At 45.2% G+C, this 24211-nt stretch overlaps 2 protein-coding genes across 3 annotated transcripts; one reads left to right on the top strand and one right to left on the bottom strand.

Annotated features, from left to right (window-relative positions):
• Positions 1 to 18: 18 nt before the first annotated feature.
• Positions 19 to 20832, top strand: tmem131 (transmembrane protein 131). Of its 2 annotated transcripts, none has more exons than XM_076148601.1 (41): positions 19 to 358; positions 2425 to 2480; positions 2616 to 2656; positions 5520 to 5588; positions 6704 to 6824; positions 7866 to 7982; positions 8083 to 8205; positions 8309 to 8389; positions 8472 to 8622; positions 8750 to 8806; positions 8938 to 8999; positions 9089 to 9197; positions 10431 to 10539; positions 10632 to 10785; positions 10872 to 11042; positions 11149 to 11259; positions 11610 to 11744; positions 11904 to 12008; positions 12130 to 12216; positions 12327 to 12479; positions 12575 to 12650; positions 12748 to 12862; positions 12979 to 13117; positions 13223 to 13332; positions 13435 to 13507; positions 13666 to 13817; positions 13923 to 14065; positions 15047 to 15233; positions 16344 to 16529; positions 16949 to 17104; positions 17323 to 17780; positions 17870 to 18054; positions 18186 to 18316; positions 18409 to 18527; positions 18608 to 18757; positions 18877 to 19030; positions 19119 to 19234; positions 19329 to 19410; positions 19495 to 19598; positions 19686 to 19837; positions 19926 to 20832. In XM_076148601.1, exons 1-41 carry the CDS (start codon positions 187 to 189, stop codon positions 20190 to 20192), a joined length of 5439 nt encoding a protein of 1812 aa, XP_076004716.1. In that variant the 5' UTR covers positions 19 to 186; the 3' UTR covers positions 20193 to 20832. The 2 variants fall into 2 exon arrangements, with proteins under 2 accessions (XP_076004716.1, XP_076004717.1); XM_076148602.1 differs by having other exon boundaries at positions 20 to 358; positions 18611 to 18757.
• LOC142999190 (nucleoside hydrolase) lies at positions 20377 to 24052 on the bottom strand. The gene is made up of 6 exons (XM_076148603.1): positions 23973 to 24052; positions 22025 to 22220; positions 21758 to 21940; positions 21567 to 21678; positions 21359 to 21495; positions 20377 to 21285 (listed from the first exon to the last, which is right to left on the bottom strand). Exons 2-6 carry the CDS (start codon positions 22205 to 22207, stop codon positions 20920 to 20922), a joined length of 981 nt encoding a protein of 326 aa, XP_076004718.1. The 5' UTR covers positions 22208 to 22220; positions 23973 to 24052; the 3' UTR covers positions 20377 to 20919.
• Positions 24053 to 24211: the final 159 nt, after the last annotated feature.

Genomic DNA, 24211 nt, shown 5'->3' on the forward strand with positions numbered 1-24211 from the left:
TTCCTCCGCCACAGCGGGCAGCAGCGCGCAGCGCCGTCATGGTGTGCTGCATCAACCTGTGACGCGTCACACATGAAGAGGAAGAGGAAAAGAAGAAGAGAGGCCAACGTCCTGTTCACTAGTTCGCTCTGAGTTGGGAGTGTTTTTGTGCCCGGGCTATGATTGACAGAGTCAGCAGAGGTTTACATGTCCGCGCACTCGCTCGCTTGTTATCATAACGCAAAGCTCTGCGGCATGGCGAGGCAAGACAGAGCGCAGAGTCTTCGCCCGTCACCAACAAGAACAAGAACATCATGTATCGGATTACTGAGGATGTTATTTATTGCTTTCATTCACACGACTCGGGCGAATAAACAAGGTTTGTAACTTAGCTGGCTACAGCTGCACTAGCTAGCTAACTCCGCAGACATTGGTACGAAGTGTAGGTTGAGGTCGGGCTAACTTTTTAATCACAGCTAGCCTGCTAACGCCGCTAACAACACTGCAAAGCTATGGTTTATATCTGTTTAAATGTCTGACTGTTGGTGAACTTCAGTGTGGTGGCAGCAGGAATGATGCAAACATTAATCATAGTGATAGCGTTTCAGTTCCGATTAGCTTCTTCATCTTGTCAGCCTCCATATAAGGCTAAGTCAGGCTAACGTTGGTTTACTAGCAAACATACGAAACAGCGTTATGTTGACATGGGCAGCGCGTTAGCATAGAAGCTAACACCTCCCACAGCAGCTATGATGGTAGAGATGACAGAGTGACCGCGGGCAGGCCGGCTAACAGGCTCTGCTCCGCTCTGACTCAAAGGAAGGACATGTTTGCAGCGGTTGAGAAAATGATTTCGCTTTGTAAACGTGGCTGCGAGTTGTAATTTGCCCCTGGGGAGGCTCCGGCTCCACACTGACCGGTCCAGTTGAGCAAATAACGCTGTCAACTGAACCGCTGGTGACCTGTCACGGTGATATGTGTGACCAACCGTGAGCGGACAGGTCCCAGATAAGCTGGGTCAATGTGAGGCGGGTTAGGTGATGGCTCTGCACTCAAATCTCCACAAAAGAACCTTTATCTGTCAAGAAATACACACAAGGAGCTTCCGAGGACTTAGTTTGTTTCTAGAGATTGTATTTGCTTTTCCTCCACCTCTCAGAACAGATTGAGGATAAATGACAGGCACAGTCTGTGTGTGAGCCATTACATCATTATCAGTCTCACACATTCTTAAGTATGTGATTATTAAAGGTCTGTACAAAGAATAGATGCAGCTTTAAGGTGAATACATCTCTATACATTCTCAGAAAAGGGGGTTGTCTTTCTCATATTTATATCTGCTGGAGCAGGAAGGGAACATATTTAATTAAATGTCAGTGTGCATGTTTATGTGGCGCAACTGTCAAAGTAAAGTTGACACAAGTATTCAAATTCACTCCAGCAATGACAACCTGACTCCTACTTTCACAGGAGCAAACATTTCACATTTAGTTGCTAGTTGTGGGCTTAAGTAGTGAGTTCTGAACATGCTGAAGCACTAAAACAATGTAAACATACATGTTGGTTCACCTCAGCGATGTTTAACTGGAGAAGAAGCATTCAAATGTGTCAACCAGGTCAAACAATGTGTTGCACTGCTGAAAGTTGGCTGTGAATATGAGCCACAAAGGTCGATCACGGAGCTCAACCTTGTGTCAGGTGTCAAAGCTTCTCATTTCACTCATGCATTATAAATGCTGTGTAGTAAGTTAAATGGATGTAAGAAGTCACATTCATGTATCAGAAGTCTCGCTGCAAAAACTTCCTTCACTTTGGGAAATCAGTGCTGCAAATCCTGCTGACAGGAGGCTCGTAGGTAAAGCTCTCTATTGTGACACACAGCCCAGAGATATGAAAGAAAACTGAGTTAGCCTCGGCCCTCAGGAGACACCTGAGGTATGAGCTTTGCTTACAGAATGACTTATCACCTTAAGCACTCTCTGCAATTTTGAGCTGCTTTAAACACCAAACTTCAACAACAGAAAGTGGAACAGATTGTCACCAGTTGTCAGCCACCAGTTTAAAGTTCAAATGAGGAGTTATCTTTGTTTTCACTCAGATCTAAGGGGCTGTTATTGTTTTGAGTCTGGGATGTAATACAGCACATGGCAGCTTTATTGTCCTCTATTGATTCTGCTGTTAATATTCATATTGAATCAATAAAATCTACGCTGCTCCTGCTCTGCCTGAATCATCGCTCTTCCTTTGGCCTCTGGCTTTGCAGTGGTTTGTAAGGTGCTTTGCTAGGCAAATATGTGAAACATGTCCGCCTCAGCTCTTGCCTCGAGTGACTGGCAAGCAGTTTGTCGTTATATTTGGTTCTGTTATTTCATAGTATAATTGAATGTCACAGATTGTCGGTGTGATTAAGTGATCTAAAACTTTTTTTTCTTTCTTTCCCCACAGCATTCATTCAGTCAGACACAATACTAGAAGTTCTAAATTTTGGTGAGGGTTTACAGGTAAGCACTGCTCAATTTTGTTCCATCTATTTTAAGTTTTAATTGAACTTTTAATGTAGATGTGAAGTTCTCTGCCTCTGTGTTTGCTGACGCTTCTCCTCTAATTAAACATCCCTGTTCTTTCTCGCTTTGCAGACAGAATCCGACATTGATTTTAGTTTATATCATCAACAAAGGTAAGCCGTTTATACTACTACATTCAGAAATATCCTCTCGTTTCTAACAGCAAAGCCTTTTCCATGCATGGGTCACGACTGAACAGTTGCCTAGTAAATGTAGCTTTAGGTGTGACGCCCTGAAGCATAAGTAACAAGAAGAGCACACAGATTGTTGCCTCTGTGGGTTTTTGTGTTGGTCTTTACAGGAAGTTCCAATTCAGTCTCACCAACGGCTCTTATCACCTAATGACAACTAATAAAATAACCGAGCAATACTGTGAAGCTTATCGCGTTACGTTTAGAGTGGAGGCCGTATTAAACAGGTGTCGATTCAACTGCTAAATTCTGCGGCCCTATTTTGTGGTGGCGTTGTATTAGATTGCACTATATTGTACGTGTTGCTAAAATTAAAAGTGGCGAGCGTAAGCAGAACCCGAGGAGTTGTCTCAGATTCTTCGAGCCAACGTTACTGAATTGATTGGGCAAAACAACAGCGGTCGAGTGCAGGCTGCTACTTTGTGATCCACAGTAACATGCACAGCTACAAAGACTCCAGTGCAGTTATACTGAAACAAACTATCACATGCTTTATCAGCTACTGGCACCATCTGAACAAGACGGCCTGGAAAGAACCTTGGGCTTGAGTTTTGCCTTTTTTTTCTGTGTTCATTTGACTTTAAAGAATTGATTCGGGAGCAAAACTTCAAAGTTTGATCTTTATAATCACCAAAGTGAGGAGACAAAGCTGCAGCACTGCAATTCTAACAACGTGTAAATATTTGAATTGCATGAAATCCATTTGTGAAAGAGGGGCAGAGAACTGTGGGCTTTTTTCTTCTTGGTTCACACCCATATGTGCAGAGTTCTCCTGCCCCCTGTGAACTGTGTGCTGTTTGTTACTCTTAGCTGTCTCTCTCACCAGAACTACCTCTGTACACCAGAGATCAGTCTGAGCCGTCCAGACCACAGAGACACAGACAATACTGCCCACACTGACAGGCCATAGAGGAGGAACTAGGGGCAGATGTGTTTGTTCTGTCTCTTTCTCCACTCGGCCTCACAGTAGAGCTTGACTTCATGCTTTGAGCACAGACACAGGGATGTGTCTCTCTTACACCATATCCTCCTGAGGTCCTGTAGTAAAAGGTGCACTCCTAATTAAAGTTGGTTAGGAAACCCAAACGGTATGTGTGTGTGTGTGGCTGTCTGGATTGAGCCACCAGGCTGTGTTGCATTTGCCCAACAAATAGCTCTAAGTGGTGAACACTTTGCATATGAGCAAAGCAGGCAGGAAACGGTTGCCCTCCTTGTCGTGTAGTAAAGCCAGGTGCTCAAACTTCAGCTTTCTTGTTATTTGTCATTTAGTTATGGTAAAATAGCTAATCTGTGGTCGTGTTTACGTTGACACAGTTTACATTTTCTGGTTGGGTCTAGCATACAGCCAGTCTTTAGTGTTTGTACAGCATGTTCTAGTCCATAAAAGGGTTATCTTGCACGGTCATGGCATGACCACTCCCTCAGGCAGGAGGGAGGTGATTTAGCTTTGTGCTTTTGTTTTTTGGGTTTTCTGAATGAACTTCCTCGTCTTCCCCTTTGATCATTCTCTGAATCTGCTGCGTGTTTGGAAGTGTTCATCTTCTGGTTTTCATCATTCTCTCCCATCTGTTCTGTAACTGAAACATCTCTCCCGTCCCCGGAGTCCTTCCCTTTCTCTCGTGAACATTCTCGGCACCTCCAGAGGATTTGAAAAAGATTCCCTACCTTTTTCATGTCCTCATCCTAAGGTTAGCCTGACACTGGACATATGCAGACCGGCAGCCAAGAGGCAGAGCCCTACCCGCGATCTCCCCCACTACTCCTATTACATGCTGACATTCAACACATTAGTTCTGTAGTGCCGAGCAAAGGCAGCGCAGAATTCACGGCTGAGACGCGTCGGAAGCCTTTATCCAAGTGAGAATCTTCTCAGTAGTTGTTATATTAATGGCAGACGTGAGGACAGACGGGTTTGCTCAGTTATCCCAGAGGAAGGTTGGAGTCTTCACATGGCCGGGTCCCTGTGTGGATTACATCCTGCCTCTGGGGAGGAAATCCATCCCAGCTCCAGCTCCTCACAGCTATTGGAGGCTGCTGTAACCTTTGTCTGCTCCTGTACATGTAGACGTGGTTGTAAACGGGTGAAATAGATCTCTGATGGCCCGGGTCGTTCATTTGACTTATTAGACATGTGACGTCTCTGTGTTTGCCACTACAATACAGCTGCATTTGTTTAGAAGGCGTCATCTAATACTTTTCACTGATTGTTCTGGGTGTGTGTTTGAGTATTTGACATCCAGGTGTTTTCCTCTTTAATTGTTAAATGATTAAAGTTCAGTTCTTTCCTCACCTCCAGTCACGGTGAAGTCGTTAACCCAACATTTACATAAAGCCTCTCATTACACACACTGACACAGATTCTCCAGGTATTTATTATAGCCCAAAGAAGTTATGCTTCTGTTTGGGGCCGGCCTTGTCTATTGTTAAGCGCACACACTTGCTGTTGAACAGGTTGGGTGAGTTGTTAACCTGCCATCACAGCAGTGAAACCGATGCTGTCTATATCGTGTCTTGGTGTGAGACTGAGCACGGCGGCACACTGAAGCTTTCCCTTTGTGACAGGGGAGTGGTTTTTTGCCCTGTGCCTCCTTAATCTATGGATTTTCATGTGGATTTTACATATGGAAATACGCTGCCACAGATGGGAGCCTTCCCGGGGACATCTTATGCATTGTTAAAGAACCCGCGACACAGATTTGTTTGAGCCGGACAGAAACATGGACGCCATTTTTGCCACCCTTGCGTGCGTTGTCTTACTCCCGTCCCTTCTTCCTCTCTCCCACAGCACGTCCCCTCACCGTGGGAACTGCCGGCCAATACGATTCGAACCTCCAATGCTGGATTTTAATGAACAGTGAGTGAACAGTGCTGCTTCTGCTTACAAATGGACTTCTCTCTTCTCTCCTTCTTCTTCTCTCTCTCTCTCTCTGTTGCCTTTCTCTATTGTGATACATTAGTACAAGTCATTTAAATGGCAGTTTGACTGAAGAAACACTTCTCCACTTTAGTTAGAATGAGTTGAGACTGAAGAGTAGGGAGCCATGTTCTCTGTGGCTTTATAGGGTCGCACTTTTAATATCATTTACAGTCGTAAAATATATTCAGACTAATGTTATGTCCCAGTGGCTTCTCTTCAAAAATGTCCCCCAACCCAAATTTGAGTGAGTTGAGTCCGCCCGGCTGTCTCGGCCTGTCTTCTGTCCGTCGTCCTCCATAAAAACAAACCTCTTATCAGCTGAATGTTGTGAAGGAATGGAAGTGCAACCTTGAGAATTTGAAAACAAACTCTGTCTCTAACACACTCCAGAGGAGACAGAGCCTGGGTGAATCAGCCCAGAGAGTATTCAAATGCGGTGTAGAGAACAACATCATTACCATCGTCGTGCCTTTGGAGAGATTCCTGTGCGTGTCAGGATACTGTAGAGTACAAATCAACCTGCACACAGCTCAGACTTAAAGCCAACGCCTGTTCTGTTTTATCAACGGTGCATTATCATTGGATTGTTAATCAGCTATGGGGAGGAACTGTTGTGAAAACGCTTCTGTTGCTTTCAAGGACATCTTTTGACACCTGAGAATGAAGAGCGAGCCAGAAAAGAAGAGCAATCAATCGTCTTGCTTTAAATGTGTTATAACCCAACAATAATGTAGTTAAGATGTGTGGTAACAAAGTGTGCAGTAAAAGAGGGAGCACGTACTTTTTTAAACACAGGAGCTGCTTTCTATCTGTGTGTATCTCCTTTACACACACACACACACACACACACACACACACACACACACACACACACACACACACACACACACACACACACACACACACACACACACACACACACAAATAGAAAGGATCTACAGACATATTGTTCTTTTGTTTAGAGATGAATCGGCCTGGGCGGTGTGTTCTGTATTAACTGTTTGTTCCTTGTGTGTTTACTTTGTTCCCATGTGCTTTGTTTTCATCTATAGGTCTGTTGGAATGCCAAAAATGGAGAAAGTTTATTTACATAATCCTAGCGTGGAGGAAATTAGTTTGATATCAATATCAGCAACCACGGCACATTTCCATGCCTCCTTTTTCCAGAATAGGGTAAGTGTTCCAATCTGCTCACATCAAACTTCAAATCCACTGCAGTGCATGAAACGTTCTGGATGACATCAGTGTTGTTGGGTCGATGATCTCGTAGATGCAATTTTACAGGACGATGTCAAACAGCAGCGCAGGCAGCTACAGATGGCATCATAGGCTGTGGTGAAGAGAAAGGGAGGGGGGAGGAAAAACCTGGTGTTCAGGTTCCAGTCATTGGTCTGGCAGATAGGGAAGAAATGGTTGCCGTGTCTGAAAGAACAGATCAGTGTGTCCCCTCACAGTGCACTTGATCTTCACAAGTTTAAGATAAAACATCTTGTCTAAAAAGAAGTTTGAAATGTACATGAAAGACCACAGTGCTTTGGTCTCCACTGTTCTTCTTAAAGTAGCTTTGTGCGTCATTTCTAAAGATGAGTTCCTCAGTGTAGTATGATGAGGTTAAACAGCACGAGTCCATCATTAAACCTAATGTCCCTCTGGTTTCTCTGCAGCACTGCTCTGTGTTCAAGCCGTTTTTTTTAGCTTCGCTCAAGTGGAAGTAATTTTTTGTTCTGGCCATTTACAGTTTTTCTTCTCCCCCTCTGACTTGTTGAGTCTCTCTGATAGTTCTAGGGTAGCTGTGATTATAAAGGAAGTGTTGAGTTCTTCCTCTACTGTGCAGTCAAGCGTTGCTGTAACCTCACATAGCTATGACCTGATTGTCTCTGTACAGCAGCGTGTGCCCCTTTTTGATTTTTATTTATTTATTGCAGGTGAGAAGATATTTTAAATAGAGAGGGGAGAATCTGTGAGGATCTGAGACCTAAAGCACTGAACACTGAAGCGCTTGCTGCCACAGTCGCCACCCAAATGCCAAAGTTGGAGTGTAGCTGTAAGGTCTCATAGCACCGGACCTTTAAAGTCAGGTGTTGTGTTGATCTTCCAGGTCATTAGCCCAGCTGTTAGGGGGTCAGCACGTGTACTTAGACTCTGTCATGCTGTAATCTCCTCTGTGTGTTACTAACCACACCATGTTGTGTTGTTGTCCTCTGTCCCTCACAGATTATTATACCTGGAGGGAACACGTCGTTCGATGTTGTGTTTCTTGCCCGAGTAGTTGGGAATGTAGAAAACACTTTATTTATTAACACATCACACCATGGAGTGTTTACATACCAGGTATGGACCTAAGCAACAAACCCACCTTTTGTTTCAAGTGTTTACAGTCAGCAAAGTGCAGCTGATGACCTCATGTTGATTTCCCCTTTGTGTCCTTGAGGTTTTTGGGGTCGGCATCCCAAACCCTTACAGACTACGGCCCTTCATCGGGGCCAGAGTCCCAGTAAACAGCAGCTTCTCACCTCTAATCAACATCCACAACCCATTCAGTGAGCCACTGCAGGTACAGCACAGAGATATTCTGCCTATTAAATAAGTCAATGTTTACTTTATCTTTCCTCCAGAAAGTTTCACAGCGTGCCTTGTGTGTTTGTTACTCACTGCAGGTTGTTGAGATGTACTCCAGTGGAGGTGACCTGCATCTAGAGCTTCCCACAGGTCAACAAGGAGGCACTGGAAATTTATGGGTTAGTTTTCACGCCTGCGTTACTTCTGCACGGAGATCGTGGTTGAACTCAGTGACTCACGCTGCCTTTCTTCCTCTTCTAGGAGATCCCTCCTTTCGAGACAAAGGGGGTTATGAGAGCCAGCTTCTCATCACGAGACGTGGACAACCACACGGCGTTCATCAGGATCAAAACCAACGCCCCCAACGAGGATCAGTTCATCATCCTCCCTGTAGAAGTTGAGGTCACGTCAGGTGGGTCAGCATACCGCACACTTGTTCTATTACTCACTGTCCTTTGATACAGTCAAGAGTCTGGGAAATGTGCCATCACACACCCAGTACATTGTGTTCTTTGTGTGTTTCTGTTCATCCTGTGCAGCCCCGGGTATATACTCCTCCACAGAGATGCTTGACTTCGGAACGCTGAGGTCACAAGGTACAAAGTCTTTACAAAGTTTTGAGTGCAACATCAAAAATGTTACATATTACAATCTTTGCCCAGCAATCTCTCTCTGCTCTCCCACATTCCTCTCATCCTGCCGCCTCCTGCCTGCTTTATGTTAACAGATCGTCCAAAGATGTTAAATCTACATCTTTTGAATTCGGGAACCAAAGATGTCCCAATCACAGTATGTGTCTCTGTCACGTTTACACCCACGTGCCTAACAGGATCTCTGAATGGTTTGATTTGACCACATCCTTTCTGTTTCTGCTTCAGAGTGTACGGACAACTCCATCTAATGAAGCCGTCACGGTCGACTTCAAAGCAATCACACTGAAAGCTGGAGAGAGTAGATACACCAAAGTAGCCAGTATCAGTTTTGATGGTAAGTTGTGGTAGTTTAGCTTTCATATATGGTTCCTAAACATCTTCTGGCGTTTTTGTGGCGCTTGCCAAAGACACATTGAACCATGACACAGATACAGACTCATATGTTAGGATTTCCAGAGGCAATATGATTTGCAAAATGTGCAGCTTGTGACACGACGTCATTGGAGATAACAGTAGAATCTTCTTTAGTTGTCATTTCCCCGTAACTATTAAAGATCACAACTGTCTCATTGCGACTTAATCAGCTTGGTCTCAGCTTCACATCAGCTGTTGTTTCTATACAGCAGCTCCATTTATATGCCCCCTATTTTAGTCCTATATCTGGATTGAGACCAGATCATGGGATACATGTGCCTGTCGAGTAGTATTAGATGAATGAAGCATCATGGAGAGTCACATGTCCAGTTAGAGGAACTCTCTATAAGGAAAGGTCTTGAAGATCATAATGTCTTAACTCTTCAGTGTGATATGTATATTTAAGGTGCCTAGGGGTTGAATTTCCTCTTTTTCTGTTTCACATCCTCACTTAACAGTCGCAAAACTATTTTACAAATACTAAATCTCAGCACATCTGAACGGTTGAACGGTTGAACAGTTTTAGAGTTTCACTTTCCTCCTCTCACTTTCTCACTCCCCCAACTTTTTTTGCTCAGTGAGATAATTGAACTTTAGCTTGTCCTGCCAGGGTTTTTGTTTGAATCTGTGCTTGAATGGAGTCAAGGCCATTCTCATAGACGGGTGGAGAGAGGCTCATTGGTGAGCCTTGAGCGATATTTAGTTTCATTGTGGAGAAAGCTGCCTCGCAGTTGAATGTAGAGGCAAACATTGTCAAAAGATGTACAGGGTTTCTTTCCTCAGACCTGGGAGAGCTGTCAGAGAGCGTTTGGACCCAGAATGTGGAAGGGTCAGTTCTTTCGCGGCCACGTCTGCTTAGAGGGGCCCAGCAGTTACCCATTTAAAGTGCTGTGTGCCTTCCTTTGAGAACCCCCTGACTGATGGAAACACCTTTAACTCCTGTGCCCCTAATTTGTGTCCAATAGCAGATCATGTCTCATACTCTCTATGGTCTGTACTGTGCTTGAGCTTTTGAGTTTTACAGCATGTTTGTACTTTAGCTGTTCCTAAACTATTTGCGGTGGGTATTGCACAACTTCCTCTTGTGGGGCCTTGTGTGCTCTTGCATTACATTTATCTGCTGCTCAAATCTTTTTTTCCTTTTACTTTACAGCTTCGAAAGCAAGAAGACCATATCAGTTCTCTGGTAAAATAACAGTGAAAGCAAAAGAGAAAAGTTACTCAAAGCTTGAAATCCCATACCAAGCGGAGGTTTTAGAAGGGTACGTTATAACACACATACTTGTGTAACATCTAATGCACAACTATTAATCAATCTGTCAACTGAAGTGTCTTTCCCCGTCTTTTCTTTCAGATACTTGGGTTTTGATCACACAGCCACTCTGTTCCACATCAGGGACAGTCCTGTTGACCCGGTGGACAGACCCATATTCCTCACAAATGTCTTCAACTTTGCCATTCAGATCCACAACGTGTCCCTGCCTGAGGAGGCTAAGACCATGTTCAACGTGAGTGTAGCCACGGAGCTCATTCTGAACCTAAAGTGACTCATCGAAGAACCTAAATAAACATCACCCCGCCTTTTCATTTTAAGGTGCAGAACTTCAGCGCGCCCATCCTCATTCCTCCACATGAGTCACGTTACATCTTCTCCCTCCTCTTCCGGCCCATCCGGCCGTCGATTCACATAGACAGCAATATCCTGCTCCTCACCAACGCCTCCAAGTTCCACCTGCCTGTTAGGGCTTACACAGGCTTCTTAGAGGTACACAACACATCTACAGATGGTTTTCAGTCTCATTATGTCCTGTTCTTTAGTAGGATAGTGTGTTATTCTTCTCTTTAATGTGTGTGTTCCCTGATTTGAACAGCCCCTGGTCCTGCCACCCAGTCTGAAGGAGAACCTCCTCGACTTTGGCGTCCGCAGCGCCACAGACACCAGCAGCATCACTTTTGTAGTGGTCAACAGCAACCCCATAGAGGTGAGAATGGACTTAACACTGCTCTGCTGCACAGGAACCAGGAGGTGCTCTTGTGTAGAAAGACATTTCTGACATTTGTTCACAGAGGAAGCTTAACCTGACCTAAGATGATGCTGAAATTTGACATTTCCTATGCAGAACTTGTTTTATTGCGCAAGACATGTCTGTTTAATCACACACACACCGCTCTAAATGAATCCGTTCATTGACAAAATGGCAGTAGATATGGTGTGTGTGTGTGAGAGGTTAAACAATGATAATCTGTCAGTACACCCAAACAAAAAAACAAAACATCCTCATTCGTAGTTTTATCACATCTATCTCATTCCAAATCTCTTTCCCTCCTCCAGCTGGAGATTAAGTACTGGCTCGTCACAGGAGACAGTCTTTCCATGGAGCTCCTGAAGACGGAGAGGGGGAACACAACAGTGGCTCTGGGCTGCATGCGAGAGCTGCAGAACACCTCCGCCTCCCATCACAAAACAGTAAGATGTCTGCACTAACCATGGCTAGATTTAAGAGAAAACACCATAACTGGGGAGAGGGGAAGAAATGAAATCAAAACAAAGTGTAAATGTTGTTCTGGTACACCTCCATGCTTTAAATACACAATGAGACTAATCCATATTTCTGTCTATCCAAAGGTGATACTGGCTTCAGGCTATTATGCAGCCTTCAGAGTGACGCTCATTGCCAAGGCACTGGAGGGCACGTATGACGGGGCCATACACATCACCACAGATTATGAGGTACGGTACATGAGGTCATTCAGATGGGCGTCTATGAGGCGGTTGGGTTTGGTTAAAGGGGTTGATCATGGTTTGCCAGTATTGTAACGTTGATCTTTGCTTCCCTCTGACCTCCATGCAGATTTTAACCATCCCTGTGAAAGCTCTTATTGCAGTGGGGGCATTAAACAGCTCTCCCAAACACATCGTCCTGCCACCCACCTTTCCAGTAAGTCAATAAGAATGATTGCACTTAATCTCCAGCCTTGCCTTGAATGCCTGAATACTTGAGTTGTGTGACCCTTGACCCATGCTTGTGTGTGTGATATTTGCCCTCAGGGCAAAGTTGTTCACCAGAGCTTTAGCATACAGAGCTCTTTCACACAGAAGGTGAGACTACAGCAGATCCGCTCCCTGACTGAAGATATCCGCTTCTATTACAAACGTCTCCGCAACAACAAAGACGAGCTGGAGCCCAGACGCAAATCTAAGGTAGGCTCTCATCTCACCCGGCTCATTTAGATCATTTTTAGGTATTTACTGACAACATCTCACTTTGTTTATTTACCTCCCTCCTCCGTTTTCAGGTAGCAAATATTTATTTTGATGCCAGCTTGCAGTGTGGAGACCACTGCTACGTCGGGCTGCCTTTCATACTGAAGTGTAAGTGAAGTGAAACTCTAGCTTCTGTGTCGCTGTCACATTGAAGTTTCACACGCTTAAGTATCATAAATAAACACCTTTAAATGTCTCTGTACAGCTGAGTCCAAACCACATGGACTGGTGCTACAGGAGGACATTTGGGATGCTGATGTGGATCTTCATCAGAAACTTCTCAAGCGGTGGAAGGAGCTGAAAGAGAGCTTGGGTCACACGTAAGTTGTTTTTGGTTTAGGCTGTAGGGATGAAAGCTTATGAGTGGTCACTTACTGTTATGGTGTCATCACGATTGTGGGCTTGCTACAATTTGTTTGTCTTTTTTTAATTGAAGGGTTGAAGCGGTCTTTGAAGTCAACACAGATCTTCAGAAAAATGTGCAAGCCAAAATAACAGCACACCTGACCTGGCCTTCATTAGTCAACTCTTCACAACGAATTATGTTCCCTCTGACCAACACAAACAGTTCCTCTGTGAGTGTCAACAAACTGCCTCCATGTTTACTGCACAAACACATGAGAGAATATATCTCAGGTTGTAAATGTGTGTATTAATATGGAGCTGTGTGTTCTTTGCAGGAGGAGGAGGTGATTTTGCAGAACCCCTCTGATGTCCCGGTGTTTGTCCAGGTTCTCCCCTTGGCCCTGTTACCTAATCCCTCCGTGTTCTCTGGAAGGCTGGCCGACAGGTGGGAACTGGCACAACTCCAGCATATTGGCATCAATTACTACATGCTTATGTTCTCTATATGTTACAGAAAATAGTCTGATCTTCTGGTTTTATTTTGCAGGTTACCCTTGGGGAATTTGTCCAACATCAACATTGACACGAAAACCTTAGAGTTCCAGGTCCACAGAAACCACGTGAGTATAATGGCCCACAGTTTAAATTCTCACAGGTATGCAGGTATTCACTGAATCAGTGGGTTGGCCTGTAACTGAATCTGTCCTCACACTTCCCCATCATTGAGATCACATGTGGCAGTTGTTTGTGTCTAACAGAGCCTTTGTTTGTTTGGCAGACATCCCTAATGAAGAGCAGTACAGGGTTTGTAGAGGGATCAACCAGGCCCTTTGTGTACAATCTGCTCCTCCTGCCGGGTGAGGTCAAGTCCTTCAATGTCAGGTTCACTCCTGTCAGCAACCACAGTGTCTCCTCCCTCCTCATAGTCAGGTAAGATTAAAAAACAAATACACATGTCGCATATCTAACAAAGCAACAATTCAGTTTGATGTTCTCCCGTCCTAACATTGTTTGCATGATTGTGAACCTCCTCAGGAATAACCTGACTGTGATCGACACAATCGTACTCCAAGGCCGGGGAACAACAGAGAGCCTGAAGGTTGCAGGGAAGTCTCCGGGACAGGGCAGCTCACTGAGGTTTAAGATGACCGAGGCCCTGCTTAAGGACTGCACAGAGAGTGAGTTTGTACTGCCAGAGCCCGGCTCAGTGTCAACATGGGAGTCGGTTTCACTCCAACCAACATCCACCTAACTTTCTCACATAAGAACTCCTACACACACTGATTTATACTGCAACTTTATCTTTGGGTCAAAGCACAAATAACTGAAGATATAATAGAAATGACTTGAAGGTCATCCCTGTTATTGATCGTTAATACATTTAATAAACAATAATATCAACACACAATCTTATAGATAAATGCAACTAGAACAACGGCAGGTCAGTAAGTTCCCTCTCCCTCTTTAGTTGAGGAGTAAGGTCTCCATGCACTCCAGTGTTTTCATTTGCCGGCACATGCAAACCGTACAACAACATACAGATGGATAAAAGCAGGCAGGCACACCCACTCAGGTTTGTTTGTAATCTGGCCTGATTTGACCTCATCTCTGGACTGTGCGGGCGCAGACAAAAGGTGCTTGATTTGCATGTCATTATCCCTCCTCCTTGTTGGCTTTGCGACAGCTGCATCAGACTTTAAGCAAACAGGGATCTGATCCAGGTCTCTGATCCAGGTCTCACAAAGAGTGACATGAGGTGAACACATCACTGTAAACACCTCGTGTCTGTAGGAGCCTTTAGGGTGTGTGAGCAGGAGATCATTTCACATGTTGAAACATTGATGAGCACGTCCTGAAGCCATCACACACACACACCCACAGCGCAAAAAGACATTACCGTGTGTGTGTGTGTGTGTGTGTGTGTGTGTGTGTGTGTGTGTGTGTGTGTGTGTGTGTGTGTGTGTGTGTGTGTGTGTGTGTGTGTGTGTGTGTGTGTGTGTGTGTGTGTGTGTGTGTAACCTTTGACTTGCAGATAGATGTAAATGTTTATGATCCACATCTGTTTCCTTGGGTGACCTCCTGTTTTTAACCCTTTGTGTGTTAATCTCCTATTATCACCTAACCCCCCCCCCCCCCCCCGCCTCCTTGTTTTGTTTCAGAGACAAAAGTCAAGGAGCCAAACTTCACCCTGAGGAGAACATTCAGAGTGGAGAACACAGGCTCGCTCCCGATCACCATCAAGTCGGCAGAAATCAACGGCCACGTGTGTGAAGGATATGGATTCAAAGTTCTCAACTGTCAGGAATTTGCACTAAAGCCAAACGCTTCAAAAGACCTCATCATACTGTGAGTGGACAAAATCTGGTGAACCTGGTGTGCTTTTGTCTGGTGTGGGTCCACGATCTGAGAATCAGGTCACTTTAAGAATTTAGGCATTTCATAGGAACTCCGTGTCACTAAACACACACACACACACACACACACACCCTCTTCTCAGCTGAGAAGAGGGTGTGTGCACTGCATATCGGTGAATGTGTGTTATGTACTCTGCCCATCACCCACAAGCTCTATTAATACTCTCTGGTGAGTGAGGCAGCAGTAATGGATGAATTTGCTCTTTGTACTCTTTGCTTCCTCCCATCAGAAACTCATTTCCTCAAACAATTTAAAGGTGGAATCCACCACTAAATGGTCGCACATGTTATAGAGAGACGACAACAAGAGAGTGGTATCTCTTTATGGCCTGTCAAGATCATGAGAGTTCTCCTCATACACACTCCTAGTTCATCTAACAGAAATGCAGCTGCTGGCCCTGTGGCTGCTGTGAGCGCGCCCACACACACACACACACACACACACACACACTGTTATCACTGTGAAAATGCTGTGCGGCTGGTTTGCTGTAAGAAATGTCATCAATCAAACCAAACTGCTCACACAAGACTGTCGAGTCACAAGAATACAATGCAATAGAGCTTCTCTCTTCAATTTGAACTTGTTGTGATTATCAATTATTGTTTTGAATGCTTTGCTTCCAAACTAATTAGACTGAATACATACAGCTAATTAAAAACAGACTGCACTCGATCAGTCACCATTCTTCTGTTCAGCATGAATCATTCAAGCTTACTTTGATGTATGAGTCATTTTAATCTGCACCGGCCAGTGTGAGGAAGTCTTCAACCACACCTGATCACGTTTCACTGATGAGCTCACCTGTTTTAAATTGCTGAATGTTGCTGTGTGAGTGACAGCGAGACTACAGAGAATAATGAGACAGAAGTAAGCAAACCTTTGGGTCTGCTACTGGGGACTTGACTGACTGACACATAGGCGTCACCCGTTCATTTAGTTCCCTTTGTAGTCACACAGGTTGATTCCAGAGACAACATGTGTCTTGTTCCAGTCGTCTGTAGCTTAGTGATCTTTCTGAACTGAACATATCCTCCCCCACAGGTTTACACCTGATTTCACTTCATCTCGAGTGATCCGGGAGCTGAAGTTGGTGACATGTGGAGGCTCAGAGTTCGTGTTTGTCCTGAACGCCTCCTTGCCGTACCACATGTTAGCGACATGTGCCGAGACCTTACCCAGGCCCAGCTGGGAGCTGGAGCTCTACATCATCGTGTGTCTCATTATGAGGTGAGTGTCGCCCTGTGCGGTGTTAGACAGTGAAGCCTTTCTGATGCTTTGGCTCCAGGGCTGTAGGATGGGCGCCAGATGAGGCTGGAGGCAGAGCTGCCTGCTGAATCCCTGCTCATCCAAAGGCAATGTTTGTTTCCAAACCACCACATTCTCACACCTTGTTTTGGCAATACTGCAATTTAAACTAAAACCTTTTTATACAACAACAAATAGAAGAAGTAGCCTCTCCAGTCAGTCTCACAGGACTGCATCTGAACTGTCTAATGTGATCATTATTATTCTGTGCCACGTTAGAACAGATCAGCACTTTTTATGAACAGTGATTGATCTGTCCTGTGATCGATTCTAGCTTGACTTGACATCCGAATGCGACCAAACTTAACAAAGCTGTTGTATGTATGTGTTTGTCTTCTCAGTTTCATGTTTCTCCTGGTGATCGCCACAGCCTATCTGGAGGCTCAGAGCATATGGGAGCCTTTCAAGAAACGCCTGTCTGTGGAATCCAACTCCACCTTGGAGACAGGAAGACCTTTTAATCTCAGGGAAATTGTGCAAATCCACAGCGAGTCAAAGTAAGTGCACCATGGCAGAATGTTCTACACCCACTCGCCTGTTTGTTAGGTACATTGGTCCAATCTGATCTGATCCATTATCCATTGATCTGTCTGGTGTTCAATTCTAAATGACAGTAAATAAGTAGAAAATGCACACACACTGCATTTAAAAGTATAGCAAAGGTTAGAGGGTTGATGTCATTTAGTTTAACCAGACCCTTTGTTTGAACTCCCAGGCTGAACGATTACAGCGACTCCCCCCAGAGCTCCAGGGGTCTGTACGGCTCCAGCAGCGGAGCCTCACGGGTCGGAGGCAGACAGGGTAGCAGCCGCACCATGTCAGACCCAGACAGCCAGGATAAAAGGTCCAGGTTAAGCTTCAGCCGAACATCTATGCAAGCTACTTCCTCCCAGCTGACCAAAGGAAGTTCCGCCTCGGGCCCAGACGGCCCCTCAGCCGCGTGCCAGCTCACCAACAGGAAGGCTCGCAATACCAAGCAACAACCGCCGGGTGTTCTCCCGGACCTGCAGAATCAAAGTTTAGCCGGGTCAGCGCTGCCTCACAGAGGCGTCTGCACCGATGATGCAGAGTACAGCAACCTCATAGTGGCCATGGACGACGACCTGGACCGTCCAGAGTCACTGAGTGCAGAAAGCTTCCAGGAGCAGAGCGCTCAGTCCATACAGAACAAAGGTACGCTCTCTGATCTTTGGTTTTAATTAAAGTACTGGGAGTATCTAATTTACTTTGAGGCTTAGTTTGTACCTCTGTTTTGTTTGCAGCGTTGGAATCTAAAGGGAAGCTGAGAGGGAAAACAAAAGCACAGAGGAAGAAAGAAGAGAAGGAGAAAAAGACTGTGGTAAAGACTCAGGGAGACGAGCTCAAAGACACGCTGGCTGACAACGACGACAGCTCCTCAACAACGACAGAGACCTCCAATCCAGATGTGGAGACCAGCATCAAAGAGGTAAGCAAGCACTCCAGACACAACCATGCAGTATGTCACTAAACTGTGTTCATGTAATTACATCTAATACTGTGGAAATGTAAAGTAGACCATATGGAAGTATAGAACGTTTCCCTGTCTCCTCCCGCCAGGAGCCAGTGAAAAAGAAAGGAAGGACGGTGGCCACAGGAAAAGGGAAAGAGGAAATGGAGAATTTCCTAATTAAACCCAAACCCAAGAAGCCAGTTACCATGAAGAAAGAGGGCCAAGCAGAGAAGTCCAGGTCTGTTCACTGACAGCCAGGTAGCAGCCAGGAGTCACTGCTGCTTTGTTTCTGCTTCTTTTGACAGATCTCTCTCTCTCTCTCGTCCTCAGCTCTCTTGAACTTCCTTATATAACACCACTGGAAAACAAACAACGCAAGAGCTTCACATCCAAAACTCACCACCCTCTCACAAACATCCCAAAGACTCGGACCCTGCAGAAACAGAGATGTGAGTTCCTTTGATAAAGTGTAGACCTGTTGCGCCTTCAGCTTCAGTCCAAGGTTTGTGAGACATGTTTGTTCTGTCAGCAGCTGTTAAGATGGAAGACGGCCGTCCCTCTCTGTTGGCTAAGCTGCTGTCCAGCAGCTCCGTCCCCGAGCTGGGCCACAGCAGCAGCTCTGAAGGAGAGAAAGACTTTGCTCCTCCAGAATGGGACGTTCCTTTCACGAAAAGTGTCCGTAAGTCACCGTCTGAGACTGATACCCACTTCCTGTCCCCTCTGCTCGTGCACACACTCCTGTCCCTCTCTGCTCAGCCGTGTGATGACCTCTCCACTCTCCTGTTCCCTAACACGCAGAAGCAGATAGTCTCCAGCAGATCTCCATCCAGACGATGAACGCAGACCTGTTCCTGAAGCGCTCCTCCACAGCCCGGCCCTGCTCTCCCCCTCCCCCCACCTCCCCCAGCTTACTGTCCCGAGGCAGCTACAGCAGCGTGCTCAACAGTAACAGGTATGTCCTCAACCAAACAAGCAAAATGCAGAATTGTCGGGTCACTTACATCATGAAGATGCTTGAGAACTTTCTGGCACATTTGCAGTGAGGTAAACCTGAAGAAGGCTCCGGGAAATAAGTTGCCCTCAGCGACTTCGCTCCCAGGCAAAAACGGGAACCCCACTTTTGCTGCTGTGGCTGCTGGTTACGACAGAAGCCCAGGTAAACAACAGAGTAATACTTGATCAAGGTGTGAACACACACCGGTGTTGTATGTGGAAAGAACCTAACTCATCCCCTGCTTTGTGTGTGTCAGGTGGCACAGGCTCAGGGAAAACAGAGAACCACGGGAAGAGTCTGGCCCACATGACCTCAGTGGAGAGTGACAGCTCCGACAGGTGAGGGCAGCAGGACCACACACTGGCACCGGCTATTCTCATCATCAAATATTGTATTCATCATTGTTTTGATCCCTTGCATAGTTCTGGATTGTGGAGTCCTATTGATGCAACCAGCAGTCAAAACTACAGTTCAGGAAACTCTTTCTCTGCGTTTGGACCCAACAACTCCTTCAATTTGTCCGGAGGTAACTAACTAACTATCTAACTAACTACTAACTCTGCACACATGGCATGCAGAGTAACTGGTCTAACACTCTCTCACTCTTCTTTAGTTTTCAGTGGCATGAATTTCCCCAAGTCTTCAGAGCCTCAGCAAAGCTGGCCTGAGTTCCCAGCTGTGTCCGCCTCCATCTGGGATATCCCCAGCAGCGACTCCCTGCACTCCTGGCCTAGCAGCTCCAGCTCACCGACTGCCCCAACCGCAGTACGTTTCCCTATTTGGTCTTAACCGATATCAAAGAATATTCCTCCTCTCTGCGATGTGGTTATGATGCTTCTCTCTCCTCCTGCAGTCACTCCTGGGAAGCACACGGAACCCTTGGGCTGCCACCACTCCCTTCGGCAGCTCCATCTGGTCAACGAGTGCAGATTCAGCCTTGCACCCTTTCGCTCCATCGACCAACTCGCCCACTTTGACCGATCTGGTCAGCAGTCCGGCCCCCTCCACACCAGCGCCCACCGAGATGAGTCGGACCTACAACCCCTGGAACATGTGGCGACCCACCCTGAGCAGGCGGAGCTCAGAGCCCTGGCCCAGCTCCTCGGACAATGTCAACTAAACCACACCACTTTACTTAACACAAGCCCGGGAATCGATTAAATGTACTCTGTACGCTAAATCGTTTTAAAATCAGATTATCTCAAAACAAAGCAGTGTTGCAATAAATGATATGGCGTTTGTCAGCCCAGCGCTCCAGGTTACCGGCCCCCTTTAGGTCTTTGCAGCTTTTTATTCACAGGGCAGAAATGCTTTCTTTTATTTGGATTTGTTTTAACAGGTGCCCTTAAGTCAAATAAAATATGCATGGCGTTCGATGCCAGTGCAGATGTTTTGCCGATCTAGAAAGCCACGTTTGGTAATTTGCATTCCTCCATAAAGTTTAGTACATGGCACAGCTTCTCTGAAGTTCAGTATTAATTTGGAAAATGCATTTTATGTTAAGCCATGTGTCTTCAGTTTGATTGTTTGGGGAACATTGCACCAGGCTATGATTTGGCTGCAGGGATGTTTCATTCCCTGAAATGTGATCCCTCACAGCTCAAAACCTTCATGAATGTTAATGTTCCTCATGTTCATCAGTATGACTGCTGTGAGAATAAATTGGGTCACGTGATCAGAGAATATTTAAGTTAGAGGTTTGTATTGTACATTGCCTCTGTCAGCAAAATTAAATTAAAGATTTCAGCAATACGTCTTAACGACTCTCCATTCAGTACATCAGGAAGAAGTGTTTATTTTAATGTGCACACAACAGCAGGCCTGTACCTCCACCAAGGCAGAACATCTCATTCAGCAGGTGGTTGTCTGAGTGACTTCATCAGCAGCTGACTGAACTTGGCACCGTCACATTTCTTCATAACAAACACACTGTGGCTCTTTTTCAGTGCGTTTGTGCGATCCAGTGCCATCATGCCGCGCGCCATCGACCCCTGCAGCTCAACATGGACGGGGCATTCAATGTTCTCCGTTACTACACTGGCATCAATGCAGGCCGCCACCGCGTAGGCGTCGTAAGAGACGAAGCCCGATCCAAAGTAGATGTCTCTCTTGTTTCTCATAGCCGTCTTGGAGTAGGCCCAACATTTGGAGGTGATCATCTTCATGAAGCGTCCAGCAGGAGTGTCCTGATTCATCAGCTCTTTAAAGAACTCCTATAGGAAATTAAAGAAAAGTAAGACTGACGTTGCAGGGTTTTTTAAATGGGTTCTCGACTCGACATCTTACCCATGTTAGCGCATTTCTGCAACAATATTCCCATGATGCAATGTGTGTAGGGCAGAGGAAGTCTTCCAGCACAATGTAAGCAGACTCTGGGTCCATGTCAAAGTTAAACTCTGCACATAACGTCACATTCCCTATTCCTACAATCATAGAAACACGTTACAGAGACCTGTGTGTCACATCAAGCATTGTAAGCGTAGAGTAGCATTACCTTCCATGTTGCCACCCATGATGTACAGGTCTTTCAGCTTCTGGGGGAAGTCTGGATCCAGCCTGATAGCCAATGCTAGATTTGTCAGAGGGCCCAGAGCTACCAAGGAGACCTGTGGACAGAGGAGAGTCTTGCAGAACAGAGCCGAGGCTGCATTCACTCTGGTCCATGAGCGGCACAGGAGGTCTTACCTGGTCCCGGTTGTCAGTCACCAGTCTAATCATTGCATTGACAGCATGTTCTCTTTGGATTTTCTCCTTCCACTGTGGATCTTTGTCCTTTATCACGTCCCCCAGTCCATCTGTGCCAAAGTGGTCACTGAACGGTTTGCTGACACCAATGAGAGAAACGCCGGATCCCTTGAACACCGGTATCTGCAGAAGCATCCGGTTGAGTCCCATCAGCCACCAGGTAACAAATCAATGTCACTACTTTCACTTTAAACAGGTTGAGCTTACCTGCTGACGTTCACAGACAGAGAGAACCCGCAAAACATTCTGGCAGACGTTCTCAACTGCAGCATTACCAAAAACACAGGTTATGCCCAGGATCTGAATGTTGGGCGCTGCCAAGGCCATCATTAGAGCCTGAGCATCGTCTATGCCGCAGTCTGTGTCGATAATCACCAGCTTCTTAGCCATGGTTGATGCTCTCCTGTTAAATTCAGAGATTCCACCTTATTAGTGGTGACAAATAGTGTGGTAATAGCTGCAATTTAATGAATTCATGCAAAAGAAACAAAGATGTGCATATGCAGTCTGAGCAGCAGCAGATTGAGAGCCTCTGCATCAAGATGGGGAAGTTCAGTACCTTCAAGCAACGATGAAGCTTTCTGTAGAATTTAGTTTCCTGCACACTGTGTTGCAAAAGAGTTCATTACTGTGAGCTGCATATAAAACGGTACACACTGCCCCCTATCGGTATGACCTGTAACTAAACTGGCACTTAGTCATCTGATAGTTCAGTGATGAGACTTTAAACTGAAGACTTCATGATTGATGTTCTACACGATGTTTAATACATCTACACTATATACTACTTTAGTTGTAGAACGTGTGTGTCTGTTTACCACACTAGCACCCCCCCATAATGACACCTTGAATGATGTCACAGTTGACAGGAATATAACCACGGTAGCAGCCCCCCATAATGACATCAAGAATGAAGCGAAAAACCATTCCAGTTCCAAAGAGAAGTCATCTGCACCATGCTGAAGAAGAGGTGGCTGTCACTGTCGGTTAGAACCCGAGATGCAAATAGCAAGAGATGGGCTCTCAAGGCTGGTAAGAATAATTGGAGGGCGCGGCGTGTCTCTGTGTGTGTGTGTGTGAGATTGGAGTTGCAATGAGCACCATTCCTACAATGGCTTCCAAACTTGACAAAACATTAGTTCATGGGTCTTGTGTTTGCATAGAGGGCTTTTCATTGCCATTGTATTGTACATAACTTTTTAATCTGCAGCTTTATTTTTAGTTGAATTATCAAAAACACTAGCACCCCCATAAAGACATAATGAATGATGTCACAGTTGACAATATAACCACCCTAGCAACCCTCCATAGTGGCATCATGAATGAAGGTAAACATTGAAATCCACCATTTGCCCCAAGCTGATTGGCTCTCATGAAACCTATTGACAGCCTTTGGGATACCTGACCATGGAGTGAAAATCAAAGTAGCCCCAGTCATGCTGGTTAGGAACCTGCAAACAGGTCCTGATGGAACTCTCAAGAACGGCACCACGATGGTGATGGTTCAGATGAAGGATAGGATAGGGACAAACAGGGGTCAAAGGGTCACACAGCCTCTCCAGGGGGAGAGAGCCAGCGGTGTGAATAAAAAACTAATTCGAAAATTCTTTTACCTACATAAGTGTTGTTAAAAGCAAAGGCGACATAACACTTGTTAACTTCTGCCCTGTCTAAACTTTTTGTAATGTTTTGCAGGCATCATGTTTGAGTGTAAATATTTACAAAAGAATAAAGTTCACCAGTGAAATATTAATTATCCACTATTCTCATCGTGTACTGTTTTCGATTAAGATGTCCAAATTTTTTTCCCGTCAAATACGAAAATAGCAAAAGAACAGAATGTGAAATAAAAAGGAACAACACGAAGTTTCAACTTCCGCATTTCAACAGTCGCTTCGACTCCCGCTGTTAACAGATCTAACTTGACAAAGTGACCACGCGCAAACTGGAGTGTCTAAACATAGACTTTCAAAATAAAGTCCTTGATTTGAACGTGTCAAATTTCGGAAAAAGTACAAATTGTACTGACTGTCGCTCATACTTGGCAGCACTGCCTCCAAACTACTATGTGTTTGTAGTGCCAATATTAAACTAATACGATACGTGTTGATTTATGTCGTTGTGTCAGTCTGAGTTTAAAACACCACATTCTTACCTGCGGTCAGTCAGTCAGTGAAGTTTGAAGCGCAGTCGTAATCTTTGCTGTGATTGGTTTCAACTGAAGGAGTATTTTTGTGAACCACACATGCGGGTTGTGCGTATTGACATAGTTAAACATAACAACGTATATATTTATTATAATATGCTTATATTAAATTGTGATACATTAATATACGGTGTGTGCTTTAATTTAACACATGTACCAAGTTTATGCTTCATAAGCGAGTTGCTGTT

The sequence above is a fragment of the Genypterus blacodes genome, unplaced genomic scaffold, assembly GCF_046128005.1.
Source record: "Genypterus blacodes isolate CSIRO-AG114 ecotype Tasmania unplaced genomic scaffold, CSIRO-AGI_Gbla_v1 ptg000041l_1, whole genome shotgun sequence".
NCBI classification, from domain to species: Eukaryota; Metazoa; Chordata; class Actinopteri; order Ophidiiformes; family Ophidiidae; genus Genypterus; species Genypterus blacodes.